General features: G+C 47.3%; 1 protein-coding gene across 3 annotated transcripts in view; it reads left to right on the forward strand.

Moving 5' to 3' along the window:
* MTR (5-methyltetrahydrofolate-homocysteine methyltransferase) overlaps window positions 1-20584 on the forward strand; it is a 93277-nt gene extending 72693 nt beyond the window's left edge. Inside the window, exons 24-30 of one of the 3 annotated variants that reach the window (XM_081824328.1) lie at window positions 5-125; window positions 7285-7366; window positions 11374-11472; window positions 12534-12609; window positions 15456-15611; window positions 16849-17045; window positions 19754-20583. In XM_081824328.1, the coding sequence (XP_081680454.1) occupies window positions 5-125; window positions 7285-7366; window positions 11374-11472; window positions 12534-12609; window positions 15456-15611; window positions 16849-17045; window positions 19754-20065 (1043 nt within the window). In that variant the 3' untranslated portion in view covers window positions 20066-20583. Of the gene's footprint in view, window positions 1-4; window positions 126-7284; window positions 7367-11373; window positions 11473-12533; window positions 12610-15455; window positions 15612-16848; window positions 17046-19753 lie in introns of all 3 variants that reach the window. The other 2 variants (XM_081824327.1, XM_081824329.1) reach the window with 2 other exon arrangements.
* The last annotated feature ends 43 nt before the right edge of the window (window positions 20585-20627 follow it).

Below are 20627 nucleotides of genomic sequence, written 5' to 3' on the forward strand. Positions count from 1 at the left end.
ATAGATATAATTGGCCTATCAGGACTCATCACTCCTTCCCTGGATGAAATGATTTTTGTTGCCAAAGAAATGGAGAGATTGGCTATAAAGATTCCACTGTTGATTGGAGGAGCAACCACATCCAGGTAAGTCATGCTAATGAACTTTTTGCTTTCCTTTAAATTCATCTAAATGCCAGTGTTTAAAAACAGTGATAAAACCTGTGGGGTTTTGGGGAGGGGGGTTTGTTTGTTGGTTTGGTTTTTTATGCTTAGTGTGTTGGCTCCTGTATAAGCCCATGAGCGTTCAGCTTTCCCTTGGACAAGAGCCAGCGTGCTTTTGGAGCATGGTCTGGGAAACTCCTTTGTGATCTCCCCACCCTTTGCCTTTTTTTGGATTCCTTTGGCTTGTCATTGTCTTTTCCTTAATCCCCTCACCTCCCATTCAGTTCCTGAGATTTCTGATAAACACTCCTCTTGAAATCAAACCAAGTGGAGAAAGGTGTATCTTTTGGCACAAAGACGTTGCTTTAACTTTAGCCCATTCTCTGTCTGGAAGCAGGTGTCTGATTGAGTAATTACAGGTTCCCTTGAAGAAACTCCAGCTTTGTAATAGTTGAGGCAGGAGGCCAAGCTAGCAAGAATGAACCAAAGGATCACCTTGGGAAGTTGTTTTTGAAAGGGGGAACTTTTTGAGAAACTTTCAGTTAAGCAATTTAAGGAGGAGAAAGTTATAAGTTGGTCGCATGACATTATTCAGTTTGTCAGATTTTTCCTGGGGTTGTGATCATAATGATATTTGGTGAGAAATATGTTAATTTATGGGTACTGTTAGACTTTTTCTGACATGTTCCTTATGCCCCGTGTTATTTACTTTGGCAGGGAATAATGCCCAGGTGGAACATTGAACTTGATGATCCTACTAGCACGCAGTTTATTTTTTTTCTAATACAAGAATACAATAGAGTCCAAAGATACTCCAAAGTTCCTTTCACACTAGAAACAACTGTACATTAAGCCAGTCGTATTAACCAAGTTTTCCAGAGAAACAGAATCAATAGGATGTATATGTATATATTTACTTTATGTATGTTATATATATTATTCTATATTATATTCTTAATATATACTATATATTATGTATACAGAGAGGTTTATTTTAAGGATTGGACCATGCCATTTTTGGGTCTGGTAAGACTGAAATCTGCAGGGAAGGTCAGCAGGCTGGAGACCAGGCAGGAGCTGATGTTGCAGTCTTGGTTCCAAAGGCTGTCTGGAGGTGGGATTCCTTCTTCCTTTGGGCACCTCAGTCTCTTCTCTTAAGGTCTTCAACTGATTTGACAAGGCCCACCCACACTAGGAAGAGTAATCTGCTTCACCCAGAGTCTACTGATTTAAATGTTAAATCACATCTAAAAAAATACCTTCACAGAAACATCTAGACTGGTGTATGACCAAAACCTAGATCCCATGGTGTGGCCAAATGGACACATAAAATGAACCATCATACCATTTATAATCTGAGAGCATCATTTTCACAAGTAGTAACAGTGTTCTGTGTCATTTATTCACTAACTGCTTTTCATACTTGAAGGACTCCGTAATGTGGCCATTGTTGCTTACCTTAGAAAACTGGGTTTGTTTTTCCACCCAGGACTTACCCATTAGGATATGGGGCAGATTATTCTCTAGGGATATGACCACCCATCAAGAACTGGGGTTTCAGTGAGCAGGGTCTTGGGTAACTGATGATTTTAATGTGAATATTCATCAGCTTAGTAAAGAGAATGATCAGAATTTACAGACTGTTGTGAGGATGAAATACCTTTTAAGATCATGATTATAAAACAGAATAAATAGATGTGATGTTGGTTTCCAAATAAAACATTTTATAAGGCACGACACCACACTGAGAAGTTCAATGTCAGGAAACCACATATTGCTCTTATGCAAATTGGAACATTATAAATGGTCCATTCTGTTATATCTCTTACCAAGTAAGGGCCACCAGATTAAAGAGGATTTTAAAAAAACATTTGGAAGCGACATAACTAGCTTCCCAAGATATACCATATGCAAAATTAGCCACACGTGCCTCCTAACAGTTAGAACCTGGCATATCAAGTTAGAAGCAGGTCAGAAGTTACCCACTGTCTCTCTGTGCTCCTGCAAAACTTCTGTTCTCTTGGTCTGGGAATTGGTGACGTGATCCTCCCCAAAGGTGGAAATCTAGGTCCTACGACCTCACAAAGTTCCTTCAGCTCTCCAGTGCTCTGTTTCTGTATGAACTCCGCCTTTTTTCATGCTGTTCTCTTCATGCCTCTTACAGTTTCTGGGAAAATAATTGGAAAATAAAAGCCAGTCGCCAGTTACACGTTCTCTTTTCCATTGTTCTGCTAGAACAGCCCTTGCAGGATAGATTCCTTAGATTCTAAGAACCTCGGTGTAAAACTCCCCGACTCTGACTCCGTTCTAAAGTAGTGACAGTGGGTGAAGCCTCACTCAGTCTTGCTTAATCCAGCCCTCTTCTTTAAGGAAGCCGTTTTCCTGAAATACAACGGTCATACAGAAAAGTACACAAGTCAGAGATCTACAACTCGATGAATTTTTACAAAACTGAACCCCCTACGTAAGCACCTCTAGATTAAGAAATAGAACGTTATTGGCACTCTGGGCGCTTGGCTGTTCCCCCACCTAGTCATCCTTTACAACAAAATGACCACTGTGCTGTCTCCCATCACCGTAGGTTGGGTTTGCCTGCATTTCAGCTTCATAGACGTGGAATCCCGTTGCATGTGTTCTTCTGTGTCCCGCTTATTTTGTGCACCGTTCTGCCTGTGAGGCCCAAACTGGTGGTTATAGTAGTTGTTTTTCCACCGTGGTGTATATAATATTCCATTGTATAATTGTATACTATACTGTGGCTTAGTTATCCAGGCTACTGTTGGTGGACATTGGGTTTTTCTAGTTTGGGGCTATTGGGCAGAATGCCGCTGTGTTCGTATTTCTGCCCTGAAGCAAACTTGCTGGGTCCTGTGCGTACGATCATTGGCATTAGATGTTGCTGGGTAGTTTTCCAAAGTGATTGTATTAATTTACACTCCCACCAGCAACTACAAGAGTTCAGTTACTCCACACCCTTTTCAATTTTATCCATTTCAGTACATATGTTAATAGTATCTTGGTATGGTTTTCACTTGTCTTTCTTGCTGACTGATGATGTTGACTACCTTTTCATGTGTATGTTGACCATTTGGGTTTGCTTTCTAAGTCTGTTTTTTTTTAATTCGGTATTCTGCCTTTTTTCTTACCGATTGGTATGCATTCTTTATTTATATTGGATGAAAGCCCTTTATTAGAAATATATGGCAAATAGATTCTTCCATTATGGCTTGCCTTTTGCTGTCTTAGTTGTATTTTTGGATAACAAAGTTTTTAATCTTCAGGAAGTCTGATTTATCAGTCTCTTCCTTTACGGTTAGTGCTTTTTGCATCTCTCTAAGAACGCCCTCTACTCCTGGGAGAGTCAGCTTTGCTAGAAGGCAAGGAGAGTTGGGATATCTCAGAAGCCCTCTGGGAGCTCTTACTCTTACCTTCTGCAGACCTGTTGAGAGAGCAGCCGTGTTCCATTTTTTGCCTTTGTGAACTGTTATTTGAGCAGATGGCAGCTCAGGATTTCCAAGTTGTCATGAAAGAAGATGAGGGGCTGTACCATGTCCATGGCTTTTCCAGATCTCAGTGGCCCGTGGTGGCATGATGGAATTAGAACCCTATTCCCAGGACACTCGCAATGAGCCTTACGGCTGATTGATGGATCCCGGGATGAGTTGAAAGGGCTCTACAGACTTGGGGTCATGTGCGCATGGAAACGTGCCTGGAGTTCCCTTTTTAACCTGTAGCTCTGAGAGGATAGAAAACTGAATATTCTTCCGTCCGTAATGCATATTGTTTTGTATCACAAGCTAGAAATGACTTGCATGGAAATCTGGCCCTGTTAGCTGCACAGCTTCTCAAAGGCACAAGTCTGGTAGTTAGCACTCAATTTTTAAATGGTTCAAAACCCAGAACTTCACAGTGTCTTTTTCAGTTATTTTTTTGTGAATAGTGGAGAATTCAGAAGGAAGTCACATTGCTCGAAGAGAGAGGTCATTTCCCGAGTTTTTGTTTTTGTTTTTGTTTTTGTTTTTAAAGATTTTATTTGTTTATTTGACAGTGAGAGAGGGAACACAAGCAGGGGGAGTGGGAGAGGGAGAAGCAGTCTTCCCGCTGAGCAGGGAGCCCGATGTGGGGCTCGATCCTGGGACTCCAGGATCACGACCTGAGCCGAAGGCAGACGCTTAACAACTGAGCCACCCAGATGCCCCATGTTTTTGGTTTTTTTATGAATTGTTAGGAGGTAAGATGCTGAATCGCATAACTAGCATTGTTTTCCTCGTGGCGTTGGCTATGGGGAAGCTTGGAGCTCAGGTGCGGGGGGAGGATTTCACGGACCCGACTTCTGCGTCTGACCCCACTGCTGATTGCCTCCCATCTTCATTTCCCCTGACTCTCATTTTTCTCATCAAATTCTAAGGGTTTTTTTGGTCATGCTGCATTTATGTAAAACGTTTTAATTCTGGAAGGATAAGGCATTAAAAAAAATTCTTGAATTAACTTGTTCTTTTTCAGAGTTTTTAAAAAGACCTTCTGAAGTTAACACTGTCCTGCCCGTTGGGCAACCATGGGGGGCGACTCACTGAATCCCCAGCATTGCTGAGGGACTCAGCAGAGACGGAGCTGAGATTCAGCCTCAGGGCCCAGCCCTGTGCTGTTGGTCTGTAGGAGGGGAGGAGAGATTCCAGTGTTTTCCATCTTTTCAGGCTTCGGAAAGAAGTCTGCTTCCCGCTGGAGACAGATGCGTAAATGGAAGCTTAGAAGAAAGTAGACTCAATGTCATACTATTTTATAAGGAAACCAGTAGTGCTCTTGATGGCTGAGCCAGCTCAAATTTTATGGCTGTGCTCCTTTAGCTTTGTTGTGTGTGTGTGTGTGTGTGTGTGTGTGTGTGTGTGTGCGCGCGCTGGAAAACAGCACTTTGCTTTTATTTGTTGTTGCTGGTTTTAAATAGTGGGATCCATCCATTTCTTCCCGGTGCCCTTGTCCAGAAGATCATCAGTGAGAGAATGGCCAGAATTGCACTGGGAATCCTTGGATGCTTAATGAATATTGATGGTGTTGACTTTAAGATTTAAAACTGCGCTGGTTCCCTTTAAGAGAAGTAGCCAAGTCACATCAGGCCTAATGTTTCCTGGAGGAACTTCATGCAGAATATATATTGAGGGCTATTTGCGTGTTCGAAGAGCTGACCACCTGAGGAAGAGGAAGAAAGCATAGTCTCACTTGTGTTCTCTTGAGAAGCTGGAAACAGTTTCTTCTTTAAAACTATTCCGACTGTTTGAAAATCTTCTGCCTTGTAGAATACCAGGGATACTTTCAAATCTTTGTGCACACAGTTAGCACCAACAGCACACCCTGGGACGGCCGTGGAGGTGTTGGGTCTGACTCCCTCTGCCGCTGTACGCCCCAACCCCCCAGTCCAGCAGAGCCTCCTGTGCCCAGCACCTTGGGCCTGCACGTCTATTGTGGAGCTCAGTGCCTGTGACTTTGGGCTTTAGTCCTCTGCTTCCTGTCCGTGTGTGGAGAGACCTGTACAAAGGGGACAGGTGAGGGGTGCCTGGGGGGCTCAGTCATTGAGCATCTGTCTTTGGCTCAGGTCATGATCCCAGGGCCCTGGGATCGAGCCCCACGTCGGGCTCCCTGCTCCGCGGGAAGTCTGCTTCTCCCTCTCCCACCCCCCTGCTTGTGTTCCCTCTCTCGCTGTCTCTCTCTCTCTGGGTCAAATAAATAAGTAAAATCTTAAAAAAAAAAAGGGGGGGGACAGGTGAAATGTCAGGCTCTTATCTGTCTTCTTGGGAATGAACTTTTAGTCATCCCTGAGAAACCTATTAAAAACACACTCACCCATATATTGTGCCTTTAATATTCTCCTGGTTGTTAAAAGTTACCTCAGTAATCCACGCTTATTATTAGAACATGTCAAATCCTTCAGAGGAATGGAAAGTAAAATTTAGTCTCTCCCTTCCTGCCTTCCATTCCACCTCCAACCTCCGTGTAACCAGGGCTGACATCTGATGTGTGTCTCTCTGTTTTTTTCTAAATACACATACAAGGTTGGCAGGTGAGGGCAGGTTCAGGGCGGTAGTACTTGTTTATTTAAAAAGCAGAGTTGTATTAAACAGACTGTTCTGTTACTTTGGTTTTCCCCCACATAGTAGCTTATTCTGGACATCTTTCCACAGGAAAATGCATGTTAGTTGAGGGGGAAGAATAGGAAAGCATCTGACCCCTGGAAGAGTGCTGCTACCTTAGGGGGACAAGATAGGGCGAGAAAAGACCGGGAAGGACAGTCCATCCTGGGGGAGCCACAGCAGCTGCCCTTTTAAATGCGCTTGTGGCAAAGTGCACACTTGGGTCCCACTTTCAGGGCCCTGGTGTAACCACTGTCGGGGAGGGTGTGCGACTGGGTCTCACTTTAGCCGCTGCAGAGCCTGTGCTATGAGATTCAGTGATCAGAGGGCAGCTTGCTGCGCACTTCAGTGAATTAGGCCCCTCCAAGGGTTAAAGGGTGTTTCTTCCTCACTGCTCCTGTTTCCCAGTCTGGCAGTAGCGGTTTGGGGCTGAATGTTGTTGCCACTTTTGCCTCTCTGTGTTACTTCGTGTCAAATTTATTCAGGGTCTGAGGTTCCTTACTGCAAGTCTGAGGTGGGCTTTTTGAAGACTGCGTCCTGAGCTAGCGTGTGCGTCCTCTGCCTGGTGCCTGGTGCCCCAGGGGCCCTGGCTGCTCTCCCAGCCCATTTGAAGGAAGGAACTCAGCCTGACTTTTATGGCAGCAAAGCGCAATTGCCCGGGCTGCTTAGCTCCCTCAGTTCAGACAGGCTGCTAATGAGTGCAAGGTCATGGTCGCATCCCTGTTGGCAGAGAGCTGAGGACAGTCTTCTGCATTTTGTCACAGATTTTTGTTTTTGTAGCGTGAGCCGACAAATCCATGTCTTCTCCCCTCAGTCTCCCCATCTTATGGGGGTGGGGGAGAGGAGGAAGTCCCCTTGTTTTACAAGGGAAATGTGAAGTTCAATATTTGAAGTACCTTACAATCTTTCCTTGGAAAGCACTCTGTAGAAACACATTATCTCTAATGGTTCCAAACACGTGTCGTGGAGGAACTGTCAGCCCTGATGGATGTGTTTTTCTTCCCGACCCCTCTTTTTAGAACCCACACGGCGGTTAAAATAGCTCCAAGATACAGCGCGCCTGTAATCCACGTCCTGGACGCATCTAAGAGCGTGGTGGTGGTAAGTGTGGGGCCTTGCGTTCCTTCAGATATGTTGTAAGGAGAAGAGAAGATGCAGAGTTCAGGGTACTTCCCAAGATCTTCTTTTATTTTTGTCCAAGTCTACTAAAAAAAAATGTGGAAGAAGAGCCTACAGCTTGTCACAGTGTCACTGCGGGGGTCTGCATTGCTGGAAGGGGGGGCCAGGTGACGTGTCCTGTGCTTTCGAAGACCGCGTCCTGAGCTAGCAGCGGAACGCTGGTCTGAGCAACAGAGACATGGTACCAAGACACTCGTGACCCTGACACCAACCCAGAGGGAGAGAGGTTTCAGCCATTTACATGCATTTACAAATATGAATATATACTGTCTTAACTCCACACCAGAGCTAAAAGGAATGTGGAATTTTAAAAAATGACCTATGTCCAGATAAAAAGACCCTTAACCCGGAATGGGCCAGTTGACCCTACCCAAAGAGAGAAAAACATTCTCTAGATGTTCAAAACCCAGAATAATAGATGCTTTTTCTCAGTAAATGTAATAAACAACATACCTGAGTGTCTTTTTATGCTTCTCTCCATCAGTGAAGCCCAGTATCCTCTCTTGTTGTTACGTGTTTCATTTGTTTCATTGTATAATAGGAAATAATAGCTGGAGAGAATCTGAGGGACTGTGTGGTCCCGTGGTTTCCAGGTTTGTTTTAGCCACAGAAACCTTGTCTGCAAGTACAGCATGGTATGGATAAGAGCAGACCCTTCCATCCTTCATCCCGCACCTAGTTCTCGAAAGAGCACAATTTTAAAAACTGCTAATGTAGTGCAGCCTTCTGATTTATGGGCGAGGAGAGTTACCGAGGGGCTCTGATGATTCATGAGACTGCCCAGTGACATCACGCGGCCTGAACTCGGGTGACCACATGTCCTAAGCCATTTTCCAAAGGCATCCTTCCAGATCTGTGAATTCATTTATATTGAAGTTGAACAATAATGACTAACATTACTGGAAATTGATAGGGTGCCAGACACTGTGCTAAGTGCTTTCCGTGGTTTTTTTTTTTAAACCCCCATGAAGCAGATACTTTCATTATCCCCATTTGAGAGATGAGGACACAGGAATGGAGAGGTTAGTACCCCTCTTGAAGCCACACGTCCGTTAAGCGGCAAGTGTGGGGTGTGAAGGCAGGTGGTCTTAACTCCATTGCCTCGTTAAACTTGCTTCCATTAATATTTAAATGATCCTCCTTTATTCAAAAGGATACAATTAAATCAGACTGGAATCATAAAGTTGCAGTTTTTTATTTGCCATTGATGTAGACTAATGTGTAAATAAACTACATTTCTACAATTTCAGAACAGTTTTTTGTATCTTATATTTGGATTGTGCTTCATATATCGAGCTTATATCGAGTTCATGATTGAGTAACCATTGGGCCTATTTTTAAGGCTTGTTGCTATTTTCAAATGCTAATGAATGACTGAACATTTCCCGTTTGGAGACCAGGCTGTTGGCCCTTTTTAAGTCCATGGTGGTAGCGTTGCCCCCACAGGTAGGGGGATGACTCTGGGTGGGAAGGAACTGGCCTCTGGATTCTATTTTGAGGGCACTCCGTCACCGTCTTGAAGAGTAATGCAGCAGGGGCCGAGCCGAAAGCCCGAAGATGAGGCGTGGGTACTGGTGCTCTTGCCGGTCGGTCCGGCTGGACAGCGGCAGTGGTTAGCTCTTCTCAGATACAAAGAGATGGCCCCCTTCTGAAATTACTCAGACATAAGTGCGATGATAAGTCATTTGGGTCATTGCTGGTGACACTTCTCAGGAGTCAGTGGTACAATTCATTTAGGCTGATTGTCGGTTCAGAGTCTTTTGATCCGACCCCAGTGAGCGTGGCCCAGGCCCGTGCTCTGGACCACTGGCTCCAGCATCTGAAAGATTCCGAAATGTGGCAACTATGGGATCATTGGAGCTTTAGACCTCAGGATGCCCCTGCTGTCTTTCCTTTCTTTTTAAATAAAAAACGAGGTGCCAATATTTAGTTCTTTCTAAATTATAAACTGTATTTTCAACTTCTCCCCTCTCACTGTGCTATTGCTGTTATGAAAAATGAAGAATAAAAGAATAAAACACGTGTGAATGGTTGGCCTGAAAACCCACGACGAGCTCTGATTTGTGGTGGAAAGATCACAAAGATAAGCCCGTATAATGGGCCATGAGCAAGTCAGACTGGGCAGGGAGGGGCTTGTCACTCTGGCTCTGGGAGCTGGGGCCCCCAGGGTATGGACAGTGCCAGCAAACTGGTGTGCCCTGTCTACCCGATGGGAGCCATGTCAGAGTCCTGTTAAAAGTCCTTTGGATGTTTAAAAAAATCAGGATTTTGCTTTCTCAGGGTCTAAAATCTCACAGAATGCAGAATTTTAAACAATATTTCAAACAATATTTAAAATCACCGATTCCATGTGCATTGGCGGGCTCAACAGCAGGCATCCCCTTCCTGTCTCCATTTAGCTCTGCTGGCTTAAGCGAGGACCCCATTGAGTTAAGGTGGATGAAAGGCTGGGAGGTACTTTGTGGTGTGAATACCATTCAGGAGTCTATTGTCAGGCTTGTCACAGTGGTCTTTTCTGATTAGGTTCCTAAAAGTGATTTGGCTTTATACTAACTCTTAGGGGATTGGATTGCTGTTAGAGATACTTAGAAAATTCATGTAGAATTAAAGGCATTTCAAGCCGGTGGGCACCTCAGCCATCGTCCAGCCTAACTTGGTCAGTTTCACATAATGATACTGACCTTCCAGGCCCTTGTGTTGGAAGATCCAGCTGGAGGCTGAGAGATGAGATGGGGCAGCGCAGGGTTTTGAGCTGATGGTGATCAGCAGCCATTTCCTCTTTCTGGATAATTGTATTTTGAGCTTTGGTGGTGGCTATTCTCCCATTACCTTGATAATCCCAGTCATAAACAATATTTAGCTGATCCTAGTTTTAGAATTGACTAAGTTGCCTCATTTCTCAGATGATGGGTTTCCTTTCTTTCCTTAGCACAAGCTCGTAGTTGACCATGAAGATCAGCCTCATTCCTTCAGCAGACATTTAGTGAGGAGACACCTTGTACGTGCCAGGTACAGAGCTAGAAACCGGGGACATGAAGGCAGTTAAGGTGCAGTCCTGCCCTCCAAGGGCTTGTCCTCTAGTGAGCCAAGTGGATACACAGATACTAAAAGCCTGTGGGAAATGCAATGAGGGAGAGAGGCACCGAGTACCTTTGAAACATAGATCGGTACCTGACCAATGTGTTGTGTGGGTCCCTGGGACCACCCTCAGTTTCAGTGATTTGCTAGAAGGACTCAAAGAACTCAGAAATACCGTTATACTCACAATCACGCTGTATTGCAGTGAAAGAATACAGATTAAAATCAGCAGAGGCAAAAGATACAAAAGGTGGAATCCAAGAAAGGGCAGGCACCAGCTTCCAGGTGTCCTCCCCCGTGGAGTCCTACGGACAGTGCTTAATCCTTCCTAGAGTGAGGCAGGACACCACGGGCAGCGCATTGCCGACCAGGGAAGCTCAGCCAAGCCTTGGTATCCAGGGCTTCTCCTGGGAGTCAGTCCCGTAGGAATGGAATGCTTTAAGCACCTGACTCGCCTTAGTTACTCCAGAGTCAGACAGATACAACATAAGCCAGGTCTCCCCAAAATCACATTGTTAGCGTAAACTATGCAGGGTGGCCCAGGGCTCCAGGTGGACGAAGACTCTTATCAGGCAGGATATTGCAAGGGCTTAGAGCTTATCTCTCAGGATCCATCAAGAGCCAGGCGTTTCTCTGGAATGTGTGAGAGTTGGACATCCTAGATATACTGAGGTAGCCCTCGGCTGCACGCCCCGGCAGGAATTAGCGAAGCTGGCGAAGGGAGAGGGAATGACGTGAACGAGGGAAAGCTCCCTGAAGGAGGCGTCACCAGAACTGACCAGTGTTGCTCCTGTTTTGTTTGTCTCCTTTTGCTCCTCTGTGGTTCTTGAATTTCGATCTTGCATGTTCAGTGCTCGCAACTATTAGATGAGAATCTAAAGGATGAATATTTTGAGGAGATCATGGAAGAATATGAAGATATTAGACAGGACCATTATGAGTCTCTCAAGGTAAGTGACAAAAACAGGTCCCCGATGGTTGGGCATTAAAACGATCCTGCATTTTTGAATGTGACTTTATTGTTTTATGGAGGGCAAAGGTTTAGGATCATTTTAGAGAAGCCCTCTTTTCTAGTTCAAATCGGAATTCTCTGGTGTCTGAGTTCCCAGTAATTTGGGGTTATACTAAAATTAATTTCATTTATTCCACCGAACATTTATTGGGTACACAGTAGGTGTTAGGTGCTGTGCCTGAGAGCAGAGTTATGAGAACGAATGAAACATATCCAGCAGGAGAACAAGAACTGAAACAGTGTGTGGACATGATTCCCCCAGATCCTTGCTCTTGAAATAATGGAAGAAAATGAAGACATCAGACAGGACCATTGCAGCCTCTCTCCCTACTGCCTAGCACAGGCTGCAGAGTGGTGTTAAAGGAACTGTCCCTCTCTACATAAGCTTCAGGGAATCCTTGGGCAGCAGACGTAATCACTCGTTAGAAGTCACCGGGATATTTCTTCCCGGTTCATCTGCCTGTTGGACCTTGTCCGTGGTGGGGGGCACTTTGGGGGTGGTTAGGCGAGCGAAAGGAGACAACAAACGGCATGAAGAGAACAGGTGTTTCTGAGGTGTTGACTAGCCCAAGATTCTGTGGTTGGCTTTCCGCCTCTCCTCAGGTCTGCCCACAGTTGACAGTTTCCTAGCTCTGCCTTCTGGTCCTAGGGCCGGTCGACGGCAGGCCAGTTAGCCCTGGCCTCGGATGTTCTAAAAGGGCAGGCGGGATGCCGCTCCATTGCCGGGCTTACTGCAGGGTTGAGGGATCTACATATCAACATTTAATGGGTATTTACCGAATCTTTACTCTCTATTGTTCTGGTGCTAACATGGAGCCATATTGGGTGGAAAAGGAAGAGCTTCTTACGATATGAATTTTCATTAATAAAAGGATTTGTGTTTGTTTTGTTTTGTTTTGTTTTTACACAAGTCATGTACTAGCTTTGGGGACATACTTCCATAGTAGCAGCTGGAGAGAGAAGAGTCTCCGACTAAAATAACTTTTCTTTTGTTCATAGGAGAGAAGATACTTAACCTTAAGTCAAGCTAGAAAAAACGGTTTCCGTATTGACTGGCTGTCGGAGCCCCCTCCAGGTCTGTCTGGCTGTCGGTTAGAGAAAGGCTGTGTGTGATAGTGAGGGCTGGAGAGGTGTTTGCACATACTTGGCTACAGAATCAAATGTGCAGCTAGAGACTCTTACTTGTGTCTAATAATAGTGATGAAGCACAGTGATGATTTAAAAGAAAAGGAAATAGGTACCATTTACGGAGGACCAGACTGACCGCACTCTGTAGTGAATGTGCTGTTGTCCCCACTCACATGTGAAGATCCTGAGTTTCGGGTGAGAACATGAAAGGTTACTGGAATTCTCTCTCTGGTCTGTCTTCTGACCCCACACTCTTTCCTCTGTGTGGGACTCGAGGGGCCCCCCGCAACTTGACATAAGTTCTGGAGACCTGCCTGGGTGGCCTGGGTCGCGGGGCAGGCCCAAGTGTAGACATGGAGTGCTTGAGATCAAAGATGCCCTCACCCTGAACAGACCTTTAGAACATTCCAGCAAAGCAAGAGCTCCTATTTCCTGTGCACTCTTTCCCGTTCTCTCTCTGAATGCTTCCTTCTATTTCTTTTGTTTTTTCTTTTTTTTCCTTTCTTATTTCTAGCCATCTCTCTTGCCTTATGGAGTTGTTCATGAGGGAATAAAATATGGAAGATGTTTTGACACGCTTAGAAGGGCATGAGGTACAAATGCAGAACTGAGACAGGGTGAACAGGGGTTGTATTACTTGAATCCTTATTTCCAAGGTAATGCCTCAAATCCACTCTCCTGGCTCACAACATCAGTGTTACGCATATGATCGGCAGAGTGGAGAGCATTAAATTGGAAATGTAGGTGCACTTGGTTCTACTTTCAGTCCTGCTGAGTTCAGTGTGGGTGAGTAGGAGGAATGCCACATTGGGAGTCAGGAGGTCGGGTTCTACTCCCAGTTTGGCTCCTCGCTCCGAATCACTGAACAACCTTGAGCGTCTCACTTCCATGGTTGACAGTTTCTAATGTGTAAAAAGGAGTTACCCTATGGAAGATGGTGAGGATAAAAGAAGATCAGCTGTTGAAAACTGTAAATCACTGGATAGTCCAACTACTATTTTCCCTTTACCTTTCACTATGAAATTAGAAAAACATCACAGGGAAAGTCCCATTTTAGCCCAAATATCCAGCACGATTCAGCAGGGACAGTCCTCTGAAGGCAGCAGTGGGGATACTTTTCGAATGGCCCTCTGTCCCCGGGGTGGGGCTGCTGTGGGGCTCTGCACCTGTTACTTCAGAAGGGCAGAGGCCCTGAGGTATAGCCCACAGAGATGTTTCTGAGGACAACCCAGTCTTCCAGTAGTCGCAGGAAGTCACTAAAGGGAAAAAGAGGAGCTCTTCTCTCAAGGTCCTTGGTGGTAAAATTCCAGAATAGCATCCTTCAGTGACTACAAGGCAAGAGGGAGCTTTCATCCAGAGGAAATCTAGCTTCTTCTTAACGGTCAAACACATCAACACAATTTAATGTTATGAAGAAGAGATTGTTCTGAATAGTAAAAAGATGACCAGCAACAAATGAGATAGAGCTACTGTGAGCATGTATGAAAAGATAGAGATTTCCAGGCAGAAGTAAGAAGCAGTGCCTACTCTCCCCGTACTTTTCTCCCTCTCACGTCTACCTCTGACTATCTGGTGACACAAAAATACTCCGGAGGCTCCGGTGTTATCCCACAGCACCTGAGATGAGTAGGAGAGCATAAGTTCTCTGATCCCTATTTACAGAGCAGGGAACTGAGGACACAGAGGCCAGGAAGCTGGTGGGGTGGTCGTGGCATCTGACCCTGGCCTGATCCTGCCCCAGGCTTGGGGGGACAGGGTGCAGTAATGTCACTCCTGGTGTCCCAGAGGGCCCCGCGGCACCATCTGTCTCCAAATTCTTTGTCATTAATTCACTTATGATCTATTTTAGACTCGCAGGGAGCCGTAAAGAACAATATGTTGAACACCCATATATACCTGCTATATATATATTAGGTACATAAGACCTAAGAAATAACCCATTTTTTGACTTGATTATTTGTTTTTTGGGTGTTGAGTTTGAGAAATTCTATATAGATCTTGGATACCAGCCCTTAGGTACATAAGACCTAAGAAATAACCTGTAGGGGCACCCGGGTGGCTCAGTCGGTTAAGCGTCTGCCTTCGGCTCAGGTCATGATGCCAGGGTCCTGGGTTCGGGTCTCGTGTTGGGCTCCCTACTTAGTGGGGAGCCTGCTTTTCCCTCTTCCTCTGCCTGCCGCCCCCCTGCTTGTGCTCTCTCTCTCTCTCTGACAAATAAAATCTTTAAGAAAACAAAAAAGAACCTGGTGCCCATTTAAAAAAAAACAAAAACAAAGCAGAACATACGTAGTGGAAGTCGCCCTAGCGCCCCTCCCTCCCCTGCAGGATCCTGAATTTGATGTCTTCTTTCCGTGCATTTCCTTATGTTTTGCCTGCGTACGTATATAGCAGTGGGCAGTAGAAATGATTGATTCAGGTTTCTAACGTTTTTCTAAGTGGCTTCCTGCGTGTGCCTTTCTACAGTGGCATTTATTGTAGTATTGTCTTCATTTGTGCAAGTGAAGAGAAACCCAAGTCTCTTCTCTTGGACCGAAGGGCTGAGGGAAGAATTTCCAAGGGTGGTGTAGACAGTCAGCCCCTCGGGAAGAGTGATTTGATTTAAATTCGCTGCGGAGTTACTCCTTCTCCGTGATCATTTAAAGTTCCACTCTTTGTAAAACAAGTCCAACAGGCAACAGGAGGGAGGGAGAGGGGGAGCCCCAGAGCAGGGAAGAGGCTGCCAGGAGTGTCTGGTGCAGGCGGCTCAGCCCCAGGCCCCGGCATTGGCCTTGACATAGGGGCTTCTTTTTACAGTAAAGCCCACGTTTCTTGGGACTCGGGTCTTCGAAGACTATGACCTGAGGAAGCTGGTGGCCTACATCGACTGGAAGCCCTTCTTCGATGTCTGGCAGCTCCGGGGCAAGTACCCGAATCGAAGCTTTCCCAAGATATTTAAGGACAAAACTGTAGGTTAGTTCAGTACGCCCTTCTTCCTTTCTGCTCTGCTATTCGAGACGTAGTGTCTGGACTTTGAAGAGGAGAAAGGGTGGCGAGCAGAGGGTTTGGATTCTGCCAGATAGTTTATTGCTATAATCGTTCACCTATTCAGCTCTTCTGTGGTTTTTAAACTGCTAGATCGGTCCTTATTTATGGGATAATTGGGTATTTTGTTGGTCTGTTCTTTGATAAATGCTTATCGACGTCAGTTACGAGGCAGGCTCTGTGGCGGGCGCTGGGGATGAACAGAAGGTAACAGGGGTAACCCCTGCCCTCCAGTGCAGGGCTCACAGCTGGTGCGGCCACCAACGATGGGCAGTTCCTGCGCGGCCCTCCAAGCTCCTGCCTCGGGGCTGAGTCCAGGGCGTTCGTGAACACACGATAACAAGACAGACCTGGGGGAGGTGGTATGTGAAGTACTTTTTGAAGATGAAATGGGAGGGACTGGGATTGGGGATATGAGATGTTCCTGGAGAAAAGGATGTCCCCAGCAGAGGAGACAGGATGGGAAGGCACAGTCACATGTGCCCACTGGGGGAAATGCCAGGAGCCCATTGTGCCGGGATCACTGGTGGGGGGAGGGGGTGAGAACCTGGAGATGTGGGTGAGCTGGTAAACCGCTGGCCCCACTTCTCAGGCCCAGCCCCACCCCCAGAATCTACCCCCAGAGGCATGGGATCACAATGCCAAGCCTCTAGAAGATTAGGAGAGAGCCAGAGGAGAGCAAGGTGGAGGAGTGTTCTGCTAGGAGGTTGGGGTGAGGGTCAAGGGGAGCCAGGTGCCCATTGTGCAGGGACAACCACCCAAGTGCAGTGCTGGAGCCCCTGCAGAGGGGCTGGGCCCACACCTCCCTCCTCCACCTGGTCCACGGCCCCAGAGGCCACTGTGAGGTCACTGGAGCGATGGGTGCACGAGGAAGGTCGGTGATGGAAGGCTCTGGCCGGCTTTGTTTCACTCACTGTCTGAGACTGCGTTGGGGAGCTCCAGATTGGGCTCTCTCTGCCTCTTACTGAACAGAGGCATTTAGGGGCACTGCAGTCAGCCCGAACCACTAACCCTCAGCCACTGACAGGCACCAGTGAAGTATTTGGGGGGATAAAAGGGGGATGGGAGAGGCTGGCTGAGGAGGGGGAGTGGCTTTAAAAACAAGTATTTTTTGCTGGCTATCACTGGCATTTTTAAGTGAATTCTGACTATGTTTTCCTAATAGGTGAAGAGGCCAAAAAGGTCTATGACGATGCCCAGGACATGCTGGAAGTGCTGATCAGTGAGAAGAAGCTCCAAGCCAGGGGCGTGGTGGGGTTCTGGCCGGCGCAGAGCGTGGAAGACGACATCCACCTGTACGCGGAGGACGCAGCGCCACAGGCCGCAGAGCCCATAGCCACCTTCCATGGGCTAAGGCAGCAGGTATGGGGAACCACAGTGCTAAAAAAAAAAAATCATAAATAGGAATTAAGCAAGCCTGAGCTGTGTATACATGATACACCTCACCCCAAATGACCACTCATAGGCCCAGGGCTGAGGCATTCGGGAGGACAGTGGACAGAAGGAGCCGGTGTGGGTTGAGAGGCTGGCCCCTTGGCACCAGCAGGAGAGGGGTGTTGGATGTGGTGTTGGACAGGCTGCCGGGACACACTGTTGCTGCCTCGGTGGTCACACACAGACGGATGTTTCCTTGATCAAAAACATCGGTTGGCATGCATGCATATTATTAAAACAGGCCGGTGGCTCCCTTTCTCAAGGGGAAGACAGGCGGAAGCACACATTTGCTGAATGTCTGTGACATGCCAGGTGCTTAGTCGGGTGCTGGATGGACCGTCTTAATTCATTTCCACGCCGCCTTGTAGACAGTTTATGTTTCCATTCTACAGGGGGAGGGGGATGAGGGCCGATGGAGATGGTGCTAAGTCCACAGCTTTAGAGGGGAGAGCCCAGCTCGTCCACACGCGGTGGCTTCCCTCAGTGTGGCAAGAACTGGCATTTCTCAACACGGTTGCCTCTCCTGTGTCCCCACCTGGAAGAATGCAGATACCACGTGCGTGTCCCTGTGGCCGTGATGAAAGTTGTCCTCATCCAGAGTTGGAGCCAGAACTCACCAGAGCCATTAACAGAGGGTTGCAGTAAATCATCCTGCAAAGTTCCACTACCATTGTCAGTCATTCAGAAGCGATAGTATTGCTTTTAATCATAACCACCACGTAATTCATAATGACAGATAGTTTCACTGTAACAGCATCTGAAGGGATTTTTTTTTTTTTTAAAGATTTTATTTTTATTTAGTAGGTAGAGAGAGGAAGCACAAGCAGGGGGAGTGGCAGGCAGAGGGAGAAGCAGGCTCCTCGCTGAGCAGGCAGCCCGATGTGGGACTCGATCCCAGGACCCTGAGATCATGACCTGAGCCGAAGGCAGACGCTTAACCAACTGAGCCACCCAGGCGTCCCGAAGGGATTCTTAAACTTGGGACACTGATACCGTAATAAGATCGGGGAGGGCAGCTACATCACTCCTGTCTGCACCCAGGCTCCGACACCACAGAACAGGAGGCCGCCGGTTGTAATGTTATGTATGGTCCCACCCCTCCTCACTAGCCAACTGGTGACTTTTCTTCTGCGGGTGTAATTCGGGTCACAAACCTCTGCCCTAGCCCTGTTTACGTCCAACACCATTCGTGACCGGGCAGGCTATGGCAGACCGTGTTAGGGCATTTAACAGCAGGACTTCTCGATGTGCACGTATGACACATTCAGATAGCTCTTGCTGAGGAGGTGCTCTCTTCCAGTGCTCCGGAAGATGATTCTGGCTACAGCCACTTACTGCTGTGGAAGGCTTCTGTCTCAGACTGTAGTGGCCGTCTCTTCCGCGCTGTGAAGGGGCTCTGTGACCTGTCTCTGCTTGTGGTGCTGGGAAGCTCTGTGTCTGCCTCTGGCTTTTGTTAGTGAAGAATGGTTGATGGACAGAGTACATCATTTGATAATGGCCCCCGCATTGTGGTCCCTGCGCTCTGTGACATTTCTGCGGGCCATTACCAAACACCTTCTGGCCATTTAACCATTTTCTGCCCAGTGTTGGTTAGGCTGTGCTTGTTTCCAGAGCCGGCAAGCAAATAATAGCTCTGAAGCCTCTGGCTTGCTGCTCACCGATTAATTGATCAGTCTTACGTGCCAGTGCCGTACAGCGGTCAAGAGCGTGGGTTGTGGTATCAGACCCCCGGACCTAGCACCGTCTGACACTGGGCTTGCTGATCAAGCTCTGTCTGCCTCAGGTTTCCTGTCTGTGAAATGGGGCTGATGGTATCACTTCCTTACGTCACACGGTCGTTGACAGCGTGACATTAGCGAGTTCCTGTACAGCAGCAAGAGTAGCGCCTGACGTACAGCGAGCACTCGGTGAACACTAGTTACTAGCTCTTTATCTTCTCGGCAAGTGTTTGTTGATTGTGAGATATGTATACGACCTTATTTGTCTGCTTGGTGGCAGGGGGGAGTCCATCACCATTTGGGCATGAGAAATGGGCAAGGGCGGGCACCTGGCCTTGAGGAGAGACTCCCGAAGCTGGGCTGCTGAATTCTGGGTTTGGTGTCAGGCCGGCCCAGGGGCGGCCTCGCGGTCTCCTGAGCCACCACTGTAGCGGGCAGCACGGGGCCCTGGGCTGCTGACCAGAGGTTTGCTGAACTGCATCTGTTGATGCTAAGTAGAGGCTTAGGCATTTGTGGATCCCTTTTGGATGTAACTTCTGGATTTAATGTTGATCTTGAATTGAAAACACTTTTGGGGGAAATTTGTTTTATATGAATGTTTAGGGTTCCAGTTCCCAGCACAGTGCCTGGAGGCATGCAATAAATGTGGGAAGGAGCAAATTCAGTGGTTTCTTGACTGTCTGTCATGTCATGTCATGTATTTTTTTAGAATCTTCTTTCACTTGTTGATTCCACAAATATTTATCAAATACTCGCTACGTATCAGGCCCTCTTCTAAGTACTGGGGACGTAACAGGGAACAAAACGGGCATCGCTGTGTGAAGCTTAGATCCGTCTGAAGAGACGAGATTGCTGTCTGTTGCGCATCGCTCCCACATCCGTGCTGACGGTCCGTCTGTCCGTCTGTTGGGTTTGAAGGCCGAGAAGGACCCTGCCAGCGCGGACCCGTACCAGTGCCTCTCGGACTTCATTGCTCCGCTGCATTCCGGCGTCCGCGACTACCTGGGTCTGTTTGCCGTCGCCTGCTTCGGGGTGGAGGAGCTGAGCAAGGCCTATGAGCAGGAGTGTGACGACTATAGCAGCATCATGGTCAAGGCTCTGGGAGACCGGCTGGCTGAGGTAGAGTGGCGGCGCTGGGGACAGACTGGGTGGGGAGCGCGTGACAGTGCCAGGTGCGAAGCAGCCCTTAGCATCCATGTCCTGCCGTTTTGTTTTCACCGAGTCAGATGAGGCTGGCCTTAGCATCACATGCAATTTTAAAAAATCAGCTCTTCTCGAATTGCTCTCATACATCATCTTTTGGGCAAAGGAATGCCTCCAGCGATGCCGTAGTTTGTAGCTGTCCTTAGAACCGTGACCTCTTTGCTGTAGTTCTGATGTCTCTCTTTGCTTGTTGTGTGACGTTTTCCTGAGGAGCCTGAAAAATTCAGGACAAATTTCTACGCCAGGACTCCTTGTTCTCGTGTTGCGATCCTCTGTAGATTCATCTTCCTGTACGTGGCCGGGGTCCCCTCTGCTTCCCCTGAGGCTGGCAGGGGAGGAACTGGCAGCTGTAGTGGTCCCCGCTTCTCCTTGTGGCCACTGTCAGGGAAGTGTTTCAGTTCAAGGCCCTCGAATCCTCAGATCACTGAAGAGGATACGTCAGAGCCCAGGCTGAGGCCAGAACTGGGCAGAGAGCAGCTGATGAAGCGACAAGCGAGCTGAGAATGCAGTCGGCCCCTCTTGCCCAGTTCCTCCCGCCTGTGGTGCAGGCAAGGGCGGGGGTTGCCCCCGTCGGCTTTGATGGGGGGGG

This window comes from Leptonychotes weddellii, chromosome 6 (assembly GCF_054177405.1).
Source record: "Leptonychotes weddellii isolate Sample4059 chromosome 6, ASM5417740v2, whole genome shotgun sequence".
NCBI classification, from domain to species: Eukaryota; Metazoa; Chordata; class Mammalia; order Carnivora; family Phocidae; genus Leptonychotes; species Leptonychotes weddellii.